Source organism: Hibiscus syriacus, unplaced genomic scaffold (assembly GCF_006381635.1).
Source record: "Hibiscus syriacus cultivar Baekdansim isolate YM2019G1 unplaced genomic scaffold, ASM638163v2 tig00111983_pilon, whole genome shotgun sequence".
Taxonomy (NCBI): Eukaryota; Viridiplantae; Streptophyta; class Magnoliopsida; order Malvales; family Malvaceae; genus Hibiscus; species Hibiscus syriacus.
Window position 1 is genome coordinate 198,050 of NW_024063228.1, and position 16,595 is coordinate 214,644.

General features: G+C 31.8%; 1 protein-coding gene across 1 annotated transcript; it reads right to left on the bottom strand.

The window, feature by feature from the left end:
- Positions 1-8,428: 8,428 nt before the first annotated feature.
- LOC120173728 (protein translocase subunit SECA1, chloroplastic) lies at positions 8,429-15,732 on the bottom strand. Its single transcript, XM_039180810.1, is given in 23 exon segments — positions 8,429-8,538; positions 9,245-9,344; positions 9,448-9,639; positions 9,641-9,688; positions 9,955-10,072; positions 10,332-10,399; positions 10,500-10,751; positions 10,836-10,937; positions 11,160-11,228; positions 11,307-11,402; positions 11,564-11,710; positions 11,839-11,905; positions 12,030-12,205; positions 12,418-12,585; positions 12,757-12,870; positions 12,962-13,075; positions 13,231-13,449; positions 13,794-13,973; positions 14,088-14,191; positions 14,373-14,579; positions 14,854-14,926; positions 15,152-15,474; positions 15,477-15,732. Coding segments are annotated over 23 exon segments (3,147 nt in total). The 5' UTR covers positions 15,577-15,732.
- Positions 15,733-16,595: the final 863 nt, after the last annotated feature.

The following is a 16,595-nucleotide window of genomic DNA, read 5'->3' on the forward strand; positions in this document are numbered from 1 at the left end:
GAAGTCTTTGCATGAAAAGAGGAGGCATCGACTTTTCTCTTTCTAATCCCTTATTTTATGCCATCACAATCTTACTAGTTTCAATTAAATTTGTAAAATCCCTCAAAAACAAAATAATTTTGAACCGTTCCTTTGTGATCTTATCAATCCAGTATTCCAGTCAAATCATTGATTATATTTATTATATATTTTAGTTATAACCCACTATATCTATTAATAAGAATTAAATTTAAAATTATGAGTTATCAAACATTAATTATAATTATTTACTAAAATTCCCACTTATTTGATTGTGTAAGTGACTAAGGTCATCTCAATCTTCATCTCTATTTAGTGTATCTCTATCTCTATTTTAAAGATTAAACAATAATTTATCTTTAACGTTATCTCTATATTATCACTAATTATATTTTATTCATAATATTTAATTTTATAATATTAATTTTACAAATATAAAAAATAAAAAAAACGAAAAATTACAAAAAAATAGTATGATTATTTATCTACTTTTAATATATTTTTATCTATCTTATAATTTAATATATTTTAATTTTTAAAAAAAACTAAATCTAGCGCGAGCTACAGTACCGCTAGATATGGCGCGATACTGTAACAATACTCTACTGTGGCGATGGAAGTGACGCAGGGCTGGAGAGCTTTTTCATCTCTACTTTGGAGAAAATATCCAATGCAGCGCAGCATTAGAGATGCCCTAAGTGCTCTACTCAAATATATAACCATTGATTAAATTAAAATTAAATCTAAATGGGTAAATCGAATAAAGATATGATAAGTGTTTAAATTAAAAATTAAAGTTTACAAGGATATAAAATTAAATTGAACCAAAATATATTAATGGTTATATATTTTTGGTTCGATTTAATTTTATTTAAAGTTTACAAAGATATGATAAGTGTTAAGAAGTTAAATAATTAAATGTTTTACATTGTTCCATATTTGTACAGAATGAAATCAAGTTGGACCATGTTTCAAAAAATTATTTAACTTCTTAACACTATAAATGTTATTTGATAAACTATAAATTTAATTGTTGAAAGATTAAGGGTTTAAAAATGAAGTATTGAATTTAAGTTATAAAATTTATTTGATATTATGATATTAGATATAATTATATGTAAATTTTAAAACAACACAATTTTTAAATAAATAAAATCTAATTGAATTTATTCTCCATTAATGATAAGTAATTCTTTATCAATTTATCGTTTTTAATTTTGCATGAAAATATTTATAAATCAATTCTCATTTTAGATGATTAGATGCATGGAAAAAGTTTTCAAATGAAGATTTATATTTCAACAAAATACCTTAATTTCAGTCAAATTCTATAAATAGTAAAGTACTATATATAAGTTATAAATTTAGTTATATATTATATAATTCGATCAACTTTAGTTCTTATATTTTTTAAAATTTTAATTGTAATCAAAATAAAATAAAGATAATATAATTAAATTATAAAAACTTAAAATATTCAAATTGAATAATAAAAACTAAATTCAAATTTTACGTAAAAATATAGTTATTAAAAGAATAATTTAATTAATATATTTTATAACTATTATTTAGATAAAAAATTAAAATTTAATACTTTGTACTATAATAGAAGGATTAATTAGGACATATATCTATAATCATTAATACAATAAATTAGTCACTTGAAATCATATAAAAAATATAAAAAAAAAATTAAAAAAAATTCAAATAAAAATATATACAAATAAATCTGATTTTAATAAACCAATCAACCATGGAACAAAAGAGGCAGATCAAAATGTACTTTAATTGTGAACAGATGGCTTTGCTGGATTGACAGTGAGCAATTAAATAAATTAAATCATTAATACAATAAACAGTGTTTGGTTAAAGTAATAAAAGATTATTGAATGTATATTTTACTAAACTATCTTATTATATATTTGTTTTTAACAAGATTAATTTACTATAATATTACTATAATTAATTTATATATTTTCTTCAAAAATTTTAAATTCATAAAATTTATATAATTTTTTTACAAAATTAAAAAAATAAATAGGTTTAATGAAAGAGTAAAATTTTATTTTAATCCCTGAACTTCAAATAAAATTTTAATTATAGAATTTTTTGTAAATCTAAAATAGTTTAAGGATAAATTTGTAATTTAATCTTCGTAGAATTTTTATTATTAACAACAGAAGAATGATATTTTTGAAAGAAAATTTTTTTAAGAGCATTTTAGTCCAAAACACCGGTAATCTAACAATACCTAAGGGAAAGGATAATTATATTCTCGGTAATATACCCCCAAAATACTACTGTTAGTAATAAAAAAATTACCGGGGCTGAAAATATTGGCCAATCAAACGGGAATTAGATTTCATTCCCTGATAAGACATGACGTGAACCAAATATCCCTAAATGAATATGATACCGTTTTTTCTATCTGTTTGAACACCACTCAAACATGATTAGCAGATTAAATACTGTTTTTCAAAGCATTATTACTAACAACTAAAGAGAGACAGAAGAAACTCAGACAAAGATACCGGTCGGACCCAAAGGCAAAATATACAACTTAGCTTCAACAAAACAGCAATAGACAGCAACAGGCCAGTGACGAATGTACAGCTTATCTATCCGATTTTTCTTCTGATTATTTAATTTATATCATCATCCTCAAAAATATTTTCCACCACCGCAACAAGCCGACTGTAAAACTAAAGCCAGTGAGCAGTTTAGTGTGCTAAACATTCAATCACCATGGCCCATGAGTGAGTGCATGAAGTCAGTAAGTAATAACTGTAATTTAATTAAATTAGAAACAATGTCCTTCAAGTAGGGAACATCAAAGACACACCAGAGTGCAAGTCTTTATCACTGTAATTACTACTAGTACTGTAATACAAATGTTTCCCAACAATGACCATTCTGGTCAAACTCCTAAGGTTCTTTTTATTTTTACTTCAAACAAGTATAGAGTTAGTATTAAATGTCGAGAATATTAAATTGATTAATGTTTAAATTCGAAGGACTTAGAATTTTAATCAATTTTTTTTAAAGGGATATCCAGACACCTATTTTCTATTTGATTTCGTCTCGACTTTTGAACTGTCAAAGTGCAGGATCTTACTAGGGCTGAGCAACGAAACCAAGAAAATCGAAAAATCGACACGAATCGAGTAAAACGGTTCGGTTTGGTATTATACGGTTCGATTTAAAGTCTCAATTCTTTTGATTCGATTCGGTTCGTTTTCATATGAAACCCATTTATTTCATATTGAACTGAATAGACAATTTTTTTAAAAAAATTATAGTTTAAAGTGATTTTTTCATTGAAATACCGAACCGAAAAACTCGAACCGTTAAAAAATCGAACCTAACCGAAAAAATCGGTTTCAATTTTTTAATCATTCGATTTCGGTTTAAATTTTAAAAAACTGTTTATTTCGATTCGATTTAATTTTTGATAAAAAACTAAACCAAACCGAATCGAACCGTATAACCTCAAGACCTAACACGCAAGACTCAACTTGGTAACTTTTCTCCGAGAGTAATATTAGTTTTGGGTTTTGACTTGGTTTAATTTTTGGATCAAGTAATCGTATATCATTAAACTATATTTAAATAATTATTAAAAGTTATCAAAAAAATAATTACATTATTGATTTATTAGAAAATAGTTATTAAATTTTAATTAAATTATATATAATGATCATTAAATTTTATCGAACCGTTATAAAATAATCATAAAATCTATCAAATTTTTAAATTCATTAGAATGTTGCAAATATTATTTAATAGCAGGTCGATAAATTTAATGCTTATTTCGTAATTTAAAAATTCTCAATAAAAGGATCATTTGTACCTAGTATAATATTTGATATACTTTATTCTATTTTTTATTTAATACACACATAAACATACTTATTAGTAATAATTAACTTTAGGGTTACCTTTTATTAAAAAGGTAATTTGCCTGTAAATGAACAATAGTTATGTCTAATTAATAATTTGTATGATTTGATTTTATTAAAATAGTAACAATTGATTATGTGATGGCATGATTGAATTTCCCTGTAAAGTATGGTGCATGCAACAATGTATTATATACCTAAGCAATTTGATCAAACAAAAGTATGTATGTATATATATATATATATTTAAAAAATCAATATATAATAGGGTAAACTACATGTTTAGTAACTAAACTATCAATTTTATTTTAGTATATAAACTTTCATTTGTTTCAAACTCATGCATAACGTTTACTTTTTATTTTGTTTTGGTACCTCACCGTTAAAAACTTAGAACTATTACAACACTTTTTATAGGTAAAATACATCATTTATCACTCAACTATCCACTCACGATTATTTTAGTCAATGAAGTTTATTTTTTAAATTTAATTACTTAACTTTCAAATTAATCCTAATGTAATCACTCTAACTTTCAATTTTATTTTTTTTATTTTAATTGTATATTAATAAATAATAATAATAATAATAATAATGTAATAAAATCATTAAGAGCTTTTACTAAGCTCAACCTCTCGTTTATGAATTCGGCGAATTCATCAATTCCATTTCATTAGGACCACCCACAAACTTGGGCTATGAATTCATAAAGAGTATAAAACTCAACCTCATAAACCGATGTGTCCATCAAGTTCGTCTCACTAGGACCACCCAAATCATAGGCTATGGATTTATTAAGAGTATAAAACTCAACATCTTAAGTGTACACAATATGCCATAGGGATAGGTAGGAACGATATGAATTACTCATCCAATGGGCTTAAGTCCCACCTCCTCAACGAATCAAGAACCATTTTCCTACATAACCCTTTAGTTAAAAGATCAACAAGGTTCTTTTCTGATTTCACGTACTCCAAAATGAGTACTCAATTCTTTATAAGATGTCTTATAGATTCGTGTCTTATCCTGATGTGTCTTTTCTTACCATTGCATGATTGATTATTAGCAACGCAAATTGCGACTTGTGAGTCACATAATAACGACACTGGAGGTGTATGTCTCCTCCATAAAGGAATCTCTGCAAACATATTTCTAAGTCACTCAGCCTCTTGCCCAGCTAAATCAAGAGCAATGAATTCTAATTCCATGGTGGAACGGCAATACACGTATGTTTTGCATACTTTCAAGAAATAGTTGCTCTACCTAAAATAAAAATTTACCCATTAGTATAACTTACTTCATCATTTTCTGTTACCCAATTTGCATCATAATATCCTTCAAGGCCTACAGGGTATCAACGAATTTAAGTTCCCAATTTATTGTACGTTTATGATATATGAGTAACGATTAAGAGCATTCCAATGCTCATTACTACGATTGTGAGTATAACTAATTAATCTACTAACAACATAGGCAGTATCAGGTCAAGTATAGTTCATTAAGAACACTAGACTTCCAATAATCTTTGCATATTCATATTGTGAGGCACTATTCCATTTATTCTTTTTACTTGAATTCTAGGATCATAGGGGTACTCACAGGGATTACATCAAAACTGTTAAACTTTTTTTAAAATTTTCTCTATATAATGAGGCTGGTTTAATGAGTATTCCTTATATGATTTAGTCATTTTACCCCTAAAATTACACCAACTTCTCTCAAATCAATCATTTCAAACTTAGTGGATAAAAAATCTTTAGTCTCTTTAATGGTTTTTATGCCTAAAAATTAGTAAGTCATCTACATACAGATTTATGAAAACACAATCAGATCCAAACATTTTAGAATACACACATGCATCAGCACCGTTAACTATAAAACCATAACTGAGAATAGTTTTATGAAATTTTAATACATTGTTTTGGAGCTTGTTTGAGACCATATAAAGATTTTTTTAGTTTGCAAACTTTATTTTCCTTCCCAGGTGCCACAAATCCTAAAGGTTGTTCCATGTAAATCTCCTCGTCTAAATCATCATTCAAAAAGGTTGTCTTCACATCCATCTGATGTATCAACAAGTTGTGAATGGAAGCTAAAGCAAATAAAACACAAATAGTGGAGATTTTAGTAACAAGTGAATATGTATAAAAAAGTCAATCCCAAACTTTTGAGAAAATCCTTTTACAACTAGTTTTGCCTTATACCTTTGTATAGATCCATCCGGTCTAAATTTCTTTCTAAATACTAATTTTTACTGATAGGTTTACAACCTTTAGGCAAGTTTACTAACTTCCAAGCGTGATTAGATAAAATGGATTCTAATTCACCTTTAATAGTATCTCTCCAAAAACTAGCATCAATAAAACTAATAGCTTCATCATATGTTTTTGGATTTCATCTATTAAAAATGCATTAGTTATATAATCACTAATTTAGTCTAAATCATCAATATCGATTATGAAAGAAGTAAGGAAGTTAGGTTCGAAACTAGTTGCTACCTTTTGTTTTTTATTTCTCCTAGGTTCATCAACATTTTGATCATCTTTAGAAGTTTTCCTATAAGAAGAAACATTTTCATCTAATTTCATGTCATGATTGTTGCATTTTTAAGAGGGAAAACATTTTCAAAGAATACTACATTCTAGATTCATATAACGAATAATCATACAATAACATAAATCTATAAGCGGCACTATTTAAAGCATAACCAATAAACAAATCATCAACAATTTTAGATCCAATAGTGTTCGTTTTAAAAGCAAACAATCCTACTTTTGCTACGCACTCCACACTTTTAAATAATTTAAATTAGGAGCATAACATTTCCACAATTTATATGGGGTACAATCTAACTTTTTATGAGGCATTCTATTAAGGATATAATTTAGAAAGTACAACCTCCCACATATTATCAGATAAACTGGAACTAAGCAAAAGAGCATTCATCATATCTTTTAAAGTTCTATTCTTTCTGTCAACTATGCCATTTTGTTGGGAGTGTAAGGGGCATAAATCTTATGAATAATGCATTCTTTCTCATAATTTCTTTAAGAAGATTAACGTATATTCCCCTCCCCTATCAGATCTAATTCTTTTTATTCTTTTATCAAGTTGGTTTTCTACTTCTGTTTTATACACTAAAAATATTTTTTCTCATTCATCTTTGAACCTCAAGAGATAAACTTTAGAAAATCTTGAGTAATCATCAACAAAAGTGATATAATATATTTTTTCAACTTTACTTTTGTATTTTTAAAGTATGCTAAATCTGTATGAACTAACTCTAAAAGTTTAATTTATCTAAAAGTAATAAATTTAAAGAAAGGTCTAGAATGTTTTGCTTCAACACATATTCACATTTATTAAAGTTGGTTTCACCTAAATTAGGAAGCATGTTCATTTATTTTAACCTTTTTAAAGAGTGAATGTTCACATGACCTAATCTAGCATGCCACATATCATAAGTCTCAACAATATAAGTAGAAGTAGATGTCTTATTCATAACATTAGCCATAGTTTCAATAACAAAGAGTCGTCCACATAAATACCCTTTCCCCACATAATCACTATTACGAGATAATACCAGCTTATCAGGTTAAATACTAACTTAATTCCTATCTTATTCAAGAGTCCACCATTAATAAGATTTTTAAGTAGTGCGGAACATACAAAACATTATGTAGAGTTAGAGTTTTTCCAGAAGTAATTTTAAGTAAGATATTTCTTTTACTGAGTATTTCTAAACTGTTGGAGTTTCCCATGTAAACTTGTTCACCTTTATCTACATCTTCAAATTCGGTGAACATTTCTCTATTAGTACAAAAGTGTTTGGAAGCGTTAGTGTTCATTGCCCACTCAGTGTGGAGAACCACCAAATTGGCCTCAGAGACCATAGCAACAATCATCTCGTTTGGATTCTCGATCAAGTTTGTGAAAGCCATGCTTTGCAGTGAGTAAAATTTACTTCAAAATTGTTGGAAATATAACTTACTGCAAAAATGAAAGATTAGCACTGACTGGAAAAATAAATGAAGACCAAGTAATTTTACTTTGTCGTATAGTTACTGCCTTAGAAGTAATTTCGCTCGGACTGTTGTATTCCTTAAAAATAGACGTTACATAGTCTTGTTTCCTCTAAATTTCTTTTTTAGTAATGAAAAATGTACTAATTAAAAATGTACTCCTCTAATATTATAAATATAACTTTTTCATTTTTAGTAATGAAAAATGTACTAATTAAGGGCACAAAGGTTATATAGTCTTGTAACTAGTGTATTAGTCATTATCTTCCTCCTAATTGGCAAAGTTTATAACATCATCACCTTTAAACTTTATGATTTCTACTTTTCTATAAATTGATATATATTCAATCTCTCTCCTGAACAATTCTCCTCCTCTTTAGAGCACGAAACTAGCTCCAAAACCTATCAACTTTTGTAATTAAAATCATGGGCTAATTTCACAGCCCCATGTATTTTTGTACACGATAGAGTTTGATGGCCCAATGTTATTCACTCGGAAGTAATTATTTCATTCAGGCTTTTCATCAATGCCGAACTCTGGATAATAGCAAGCAGCCTAAGAACAACGCCGCGGACAACAGCATTCTTGATGGGACCGTCTATCAGCAGATAAGAGTAAATCTATATTTGTTTCATAGATTTTTATACAAATTTTGGGTTCTTTGATTTAATTTGTCTTCTGTCTCCTAGCAGATTCTATGAAGAGGAACGTCCCATTCCCGAGCTTAAAGACTGCTTTCTTATTCAGTGCTGGGTTATTTGCAACACATTTGTCTTTTAGAACATAGGCTCGAGGAAATGCTATTGATCGAACAATCGAAGAGATTCTCGATGGCAACGAAATGATGCACAGATAGCATTGCTTGCAGTACAATAGGCTGATATGCCCTCACCGACCATGTTCAATGATCTGCCAGTTTACTTGGCAGTCAAGGACCCATGAGTTTACTACTTTGTGAAAGCTTAAGGCATGATGCCCCCTTATAGCAAATCTTGACAGGATTTGTAATTAAAGATATCAGTTCTTACAAGTTCAACACATGTATTAAGTACAAACTTGGAAGAAATATTACATAATCTGTAGCAAAAATGTTGCATTTTGTAAGTGGTGTAATTTTCTAAGGTACAATAAACGACCGAGAGAGACATGTTTCCTCCCCTTTTAAAATTGATACCTATACAATCTCGACTCAATCATATACTACAACGAAACGGCACTTGTAATCTATTACATCCCCTCTCGAAATGATATGACGAAACACTAGACACTAGCTTGGGGGCTGGCAACGGATGAAGATGACTCACCTGCGCCAACTGCATCAGGTTTCTGGTTCCTGCTTCTACCATTTGTAACAATTTTGTCCGACTCATCTTCCTTATCCTTCTTTACCATCACTGGTTGGAACTGCCAAATCGTGACAAAGAAAACCCAGTAAACATGAGATGCCATGCCATGGTGGATAAGGTGCAACTTCCATGTACTTTTAGAACCGAGCTTTCTTTCATACCTGATATATTGAATAAATTACGTTCCGTCTGATCTGTTCCATCATATCCAAGAAGAGGTTATATCCTTCAAGCTTATACTCAATTAGTGGGTCACGTTGCGCGTATCCACGTAAGCCTACAGCTTGTTGTACAAACTTAAGGGCTTGCAAATGTTCTTTCCACAAGCGATCGATATTGCTCAAGATAAAAAAATCTTTCGGCTTCTTTCATCAAACCTTCTGCTTGCTTCTCCACCATATCCTAAATCCAAAATAAAGGGAAAAGCCTAAACCATTAAAATAAGCAAAAGACAATAAATAAGCTTGAATCTTGTGTACGCACAAGATAAAAGAAAAAAAGTTAGTGATCCCCAATACATGGTAAAACATCAGTAAGTTGAGGCTTAGATTTGATTAATGTACCAACTGCAGGGGTATATATATTTTCAGCATGATATCAATTCGGTGAAAACTTAATCTAATCAAGTAAAAAGCCCCAATTCAAATAAACAAGACTAATATACTGACCCTTTTCTGCAAATATGCTTCCCGACCATGACGACGGAGATAATCCTGTAAATCCTCATAACTCGAACACTCACTACTCAATAAATCTGGGGTCAAATCATTCAACAGGTAGCAGTACCTGAAATTATGGCAGTAAATAAAAAAAACTAGTTTGTTCTCGCTAGGAAGATCCTGTATATGAGAAAGGTAAACAAGATCCTGCTTATTACTCAGACAAGTATTGTATTTCTATGTGCTAAAGAGTAAATACTAGTTCTGAAACTTAAAAATGATGCGGAGTAGAAAGATGGTTGCAATTAGACAGAATTCTCGTCATTATCCTGTCGAGTGTTTGTGTCATTTCGAACACCAAGCGTAGAGAATAAGGCGACTCTTACTGTTGAACTTTTGCAATGAGCTTTTCAAGATCCCAGCTTTCCTTTGGAGCATCTGAACCAATATTTGCCTATTTATCATAAAAAGGAAAAGAAATAAATACCCATAGACCAAATAGAACCTAGATAGACATAGATGAGAGTGCTAGCCAAAAGTTCACAAATCTTCACCTCTAAGATGTCATCCATTGTCAATTCAGCATATTCAATAATAAGAGATTGGAGATTGTCTGACATGAGAGCTCGTCTTCTTTCTGTATAGACACGATCTCGTTGACTGTTTAAGACCTCGTCATACTCAAACAACTGTTTACGAATGTCAAAAAAGTAGTTTTCCACTTTCCGCTGAGCTTCATCAAGTGCTTTAGTCAACATCTTGGATTCAATTGGTAGGTCTTCAACTCTGAAAGCTCTCATCAAACCCTTCAAGTATTGACAGAAAAGGTTTTAACAAGATGTCAAGAATTAGCACACTTGAAAGCAGAAAAATGCAACCACAGAGCAAACCTGAATTCTATCCCCTCCGAAAATTCGAAAGATGTTATCTTCAAGACTTAGAAAAAAGCGAGAACTTCCAGGGTCCCCTTGCCTGCCACTTCTTCCACGGAGCTGTATAGATAAAAAATGCAATCTAAAACTAAGTATAGACTATAGAAGCATTTTTCATGTACCGACCTAAAGAGAACAATGGAATTGCTCATCTTGATCTTCTGTTTCTTTTTCTCCTCTCATTTTGAAACAACAAAGGTCAGGGGAAATCTCCTTGACTTAAGCACACAACAATCTAATCAAATAGCCAGTTTAAATTTTACAAATGTTTCCAAAATTAACCTGATTATCTATTCGTCGTGACTCATGACGTTCTGTCCCCACCACATGAAGCCCACCAGCTGCCACAACCTGTAATGACATAGAAATTAAGATGTTGTATGTAAAACTTAAATCAATTATAAGTTCATTCAAAGGGGAAAAGAGAACCTGCTTCCTCTCTTCCTCAGTGTAGGCCTTATATTCCTTTACAATTTCTAAAAATGCACTTCGCAGCTTGGCTATAACTTCATCCTGAGCAGGGCCCTGTAAATACATAAGTACGATGACTATTGTTTTATAGGGTATCTGTCGGATGCTATTTGATAGTATATCAACGGATTCAGTGACTCTTAACAAGTAAAATGAGGCTTCAATCTAACAAATCAGATTATATGCACAGTAAATTATTGCCGTCTTTAATACACCTTTTCACAAGAATAAGACAGCAGCTCTTCAGCTTCTAGCTCACTTAAAGATTTCTTGCCCCAAGTGTTGACAGCTAACTCTACAGCTTCCTCTGCTAACTTGGTGTTTTTGCTGGATAGCTTGCATGGGAATAACTTCTCATTCACCTGGAATAGAAACAACAGTTAACACCAGCAACTGGAAATAAAACTAGAAGTCAAGAAAGCAGCAACCTTAATCTGAAATAAATTCATCAAAACCAAAATTAGTTTCATATAGCAATCGAGAATAAAACCTTCCATGTCTTCATTGGAGGAGGTTTCTTCACTGATACAAAGACTCCTCCAGCTGGTTGGACGACTCTGCAACATTTATATACTTTAAATGTCAATGTAAACCATTATACACGATGCAAGTAGCAATTATGAGGCCGCAATAACTTAGGAGCTATTGCAAGAAAAAAAAATAGTGAATATCAAATTAAACCTTGGCATTAGCATCTCACGTAGCTTCAGCCTGGCTATAAATTCCGCATTGCCACCAAGGATGATGTCTGTTCCTCGGCCTGCCATATTGGTAGCAATAGTCACTGCCCCTAGACGACCACTCTGCGCTACAATCTCTGCTTCTCTCTCCACATTCTCTGGTTTTGCGTTGAGAACCTTAAAAAATTAACTTATCAATCTCTCACCCAGATAAATTTAGTGACAGGATTGTGCGGGACTTTCTTTTCCTCAAAGCTCAAAATGAAGTTGTACATCTTTGTAGGAAAAGACATAAGTGCTTTTCAGACACCAATTTTCATTTCTAGTGTTGAAATAATGTGCAGTTCCCAAACTGAACATCCTTGATCATAACTCAAAGAAGGCCTTACCTCATGGGGGATTCCTGCTTCTTGCAATTGCATTGACAATGAATCACTTTGCTCAACACTTGTTGTGCCAACAAGTACCGGACGGCCTGTCTTGTTCATTCTAGAAATTTCTACAACAACTGCCTGCCATTTTCCATTAGTTGCCCTGAAAACTACATCCGACTCATCCTGATCAAGAAATTAAAGGGAAAAGGGATTAGGATAAAACCTTAAATATAAGGTGACATATTCTGAGATTAGGATCAAAATGACAATTATTTCAGTTCTCACCATCTGCAATCAAAACCTGCAGTAAAAATGTACAATTGGAAAATATAGACCATGAAAGCTCGAACTAACCTTTCTTATCATGGGCTTATTTGTGGGGACAATAGTAACTTTAAGCTTGTATATGCTCTCAAATTCTGTGCTTTCAGTTGCAGCAGTGCCAGTCATTCCACAAAGTTTTGGAAACTGTACGGCAAATGTTCCAGCATTAGAAAGTTGAATTAAAATAAATTTCCAGAAAGAGTTTCACCAAACTATTAGATAGAGATGCTCCAACCTGAAGAAAAAAGTTTTGGTAACTGATTGATGCCAGAGTTATAGTTTCATTTTGAATAGGTAAGCCCTCTTTGGCTTCAACTGCTTGGTGAAGTCCATCACTCCATCTCCTCCCCTAATGGAAACATGAGTATTATTATATATAAAACCCAACACCCTAATTTATCTCGATATTTACCTGAATATTTTTCTTCTCATGCAAGTGACATCATAAGTTAAACATAATTTCATTTTCTTCATTCAGTAGGCTAGCCAGAATAACATATTTACCTGCATAACTCGACCAGTAAACTCGTCTACGATAAGCACCTCCTTGCCACGGATGATATAATTTACATCTTTAAGAAATAATTCCTTTGCTTTAATAGCATTCAAAAGATATGATGCCCATTGTTCACGTGGATCATACAAATCTTTTACATCCAGAATTTCTTCAGCATCTTCATAACCCTGTTCTGTAAGTAAAACAGTTTTCTGCTTCTCATCCACCTACATAAACAGCCCTCTTAGTTAATGAGGCTTTTCTCTCTATTTTTTTCTTAAAAAAAAAACCCTTTTCTTTACTAATTTTCTGTCATGTACATGTCGAACAGTGATCTCTAATCCCGATAAGGCTAACTTTTAATCATTTTTATATGCACCAAAATATACTAATCATACCAATAATATTTACATGAATTATTCAAGAAAGCTCGAACTTGATTCTGGAAGCTCTTCTAATTTAACAATCAAATTAAGGGAGAGTATGCTAGAAGAAAAACAATTACAATAACTAGCTTGTGCTAATTTTTAGAGGGGGAACACACACACAAAATAGAGGTAAGCAGCCTTACAGTATAATGTATATCTCGCTCAAAGGCCGCAGCTATTTTTGCTGCTTTATAGTATGCATCACTAGGTTTTTCGGCAGTCCCAGATATAATCAGTGGTGTTCTTGCTTCATCAATAAGAATAGAATCAACCTCATCTATGACACAATAATTGAAATCCCTCAAAACAAGCTCCTCAACACTCTGCTTACAGGAAAACGTTCCGTCAAGTTAAGTAGAAATACTATAATGTCTTGATTGAATTGAAGCGACAACATTATAAAAACAAAACCAGCATATAAGACAAGAATTACTTTCCGTGGCAAGATTGTCTCTCAAGTAGTCAAAACCTAGCTCACTGTTGGTGACGTAAGTAATGTCACACAAGTAGTTTTCCCTTCTCTGTTCACTTGTCATGTTCTCTGATTAAAAGAAATGAAAGAATCAGTAGTTAGCTACAACGATCATTAGAAGTTATAAATCAACACGCAGCTCAAATCTAATGATGTCTGATTGACCTAATCGAGAGTTCATGCCAATTGCTTCAGTAAAACTAAGTGCGAAATTAAATATTCATTCAAACAAGTAAAGAACAAGACCTACGTTGAATTAGGCCAACCTTCAACCCAAGAAAGCGAGGAACTTGACCAACCCATTCACAATCTCGTCTGGCAAGATAATCATTGACAGTAACCACATGAACTCCTTTTCCACTTAATGCATTCAAATAAGCTGGTAAGATGGCAACAAGGGTTTTTCCTTCTCCGGTCCTCATTTCAGCTATTTCTCCCTTGTGAAGAACCATGCCACCTACATGAGCAAAGTTCAGGTAGCTTGAGTTACTTAAATTACAAGTATATAATTTTTTTCTAGAACCATTAAAGTGAAGAACTCGAGATTAAAATTCACACATTGATGTGGCTACTTATCCACACCCAACTTGAACACAAATAATCGACAAAGAAGCATTGGATCGGTAGATAAAGCAGTCCAAATAACATTTTTATCTATAGATTACTGCCAAACACTGCGCTACTGGTGCTTTTGGTAGCCGAAATCAACAGATATGAACATGAGACTTCACCTATCAGTTGGACATCAAAGGGACGAAGTCCAAGGACCCTCTTGGAGGCTTCTCTTACAACAGCAAACGCCTCCTGCGAACAAAATTACTTCTTTGGTTACAAATTAATGTGTATCAAAACAAGTACGAAGTGACGGATGTGAGTGAAAATCAGAATAGAATTTCTTCAGACTTTTGCTTTGGAGTTTGCAAGCTTGTACCATAACATGTTGGGCTAATAAACTACCTTAAGCTCTTCCATACCGTAGACTACTAAATACTAGTGATTTTTCTCCTTTAAGAAATGATCTGAACTTACAGGCAAAAGAGAGTCCAAAGATTCGCCTTGAGAAGCACGTTCCTTCAAAGCAAAAGTCTTTTCTCTGAGCTCAGTATCAGACAATGCAGCCATGGTCGGTTCCAATCTATTAATAGCCGTAACAACCCCAGCATACTGCTGCCTAGTGGACTCTCCCGTATCATTCCCTTTAAAAATCCCACCCAAAAGACCCCCTAGTGAAGCTGAAACACCCATCCTCCGCCGCCTCCTACTTCCCAACCTGGGTGTCTTCGCTCCAATTCCAGCCACTCTAAGGGAATTCCCACCGAAGAAGTCGGAACCCACATGGGGAATTGGGGGGCAGATTTTTTTCTGTAATTGAAGATGAATTTGGAAGGAAATGGTGAAACAGAGAGCGAGTAGTGGTTTACCAGGGTGGAGTCGAATATGGGTGCCCCGGCCATTTTTGGAGGATGGATACCAATAATTGGAAACTAAAGCTTAAAAAGTAAAAACTGAAGCTTTTGTTACAAGTAGTGAAGACAAGTGTATGAAAAATGATGATGAAGTGAAGAGGTAAAAGAGAAGAAGATCGTTAACAGACGATGAGAGAGGGAGAGGGATAAGGTGAGGGGAGGGGAGAGAATCTAGTCTTTCAAACTTATGGTTAACATGTGGCGTTGCGTACCACCGCCAATCTATCAAACCCGGTTCTTTACTTCTTTTGATCCACCAAAAATCAAATTTAGTATTGTTAAAAATACTTTTAGAATCATAAAAAATATTAAACGCATAAAGCTTCATATAAATTTTCATGTTAGAAGTATTTTTTAATTGAAGTTAAAATATAACTTTTAAGAGTTAAAAAATTATAATTTTTTATTAATATCAAAATTATTTTAAATAAATTTATTCATTTATCTTCTTATATATATATATTTTAAAAAATATAAAATAAAAATAAATTATATATGAAAAATTATTTTTGACAACAATAAATAGTTAAATCTTAAACTAAATAATTTAAAATTAATTTTTCATTATATTTTTCAATCCCCAAATCCAAAGTGCTTCCCTTTCCTTGCCTTCTTTTGATTAACACAATTAAGAATGCAATGAAGTGAACAAATTTTGTCATTATTTAATAGTTTGTACTTTCCACTACATTAATGATGTATAATCTTAAAAATTACTACAATTATGGATCGTCTAAAAAAATTAGCTGACCTTTATTCTCAAATGTAATGGGGTAAGGGGAGGTAGGATAGTAGGCTGCCCCCAACGCTAGGTTGAGAGCAGCTTCCGTGGGAGACCTTCGAATTATGAATTGCCCACCGTAGGACTCGTTCTCACTACCACAATTATGGATCGTCTAAAATATCTTTAAACAAAATCATTAGTTAAAAATTCGAAAAAGTTGAAGAATCAAAGATGAGGTAACAACACGTTGAATCCAGTGGTTAAAAACTCAATGACCCTTTTG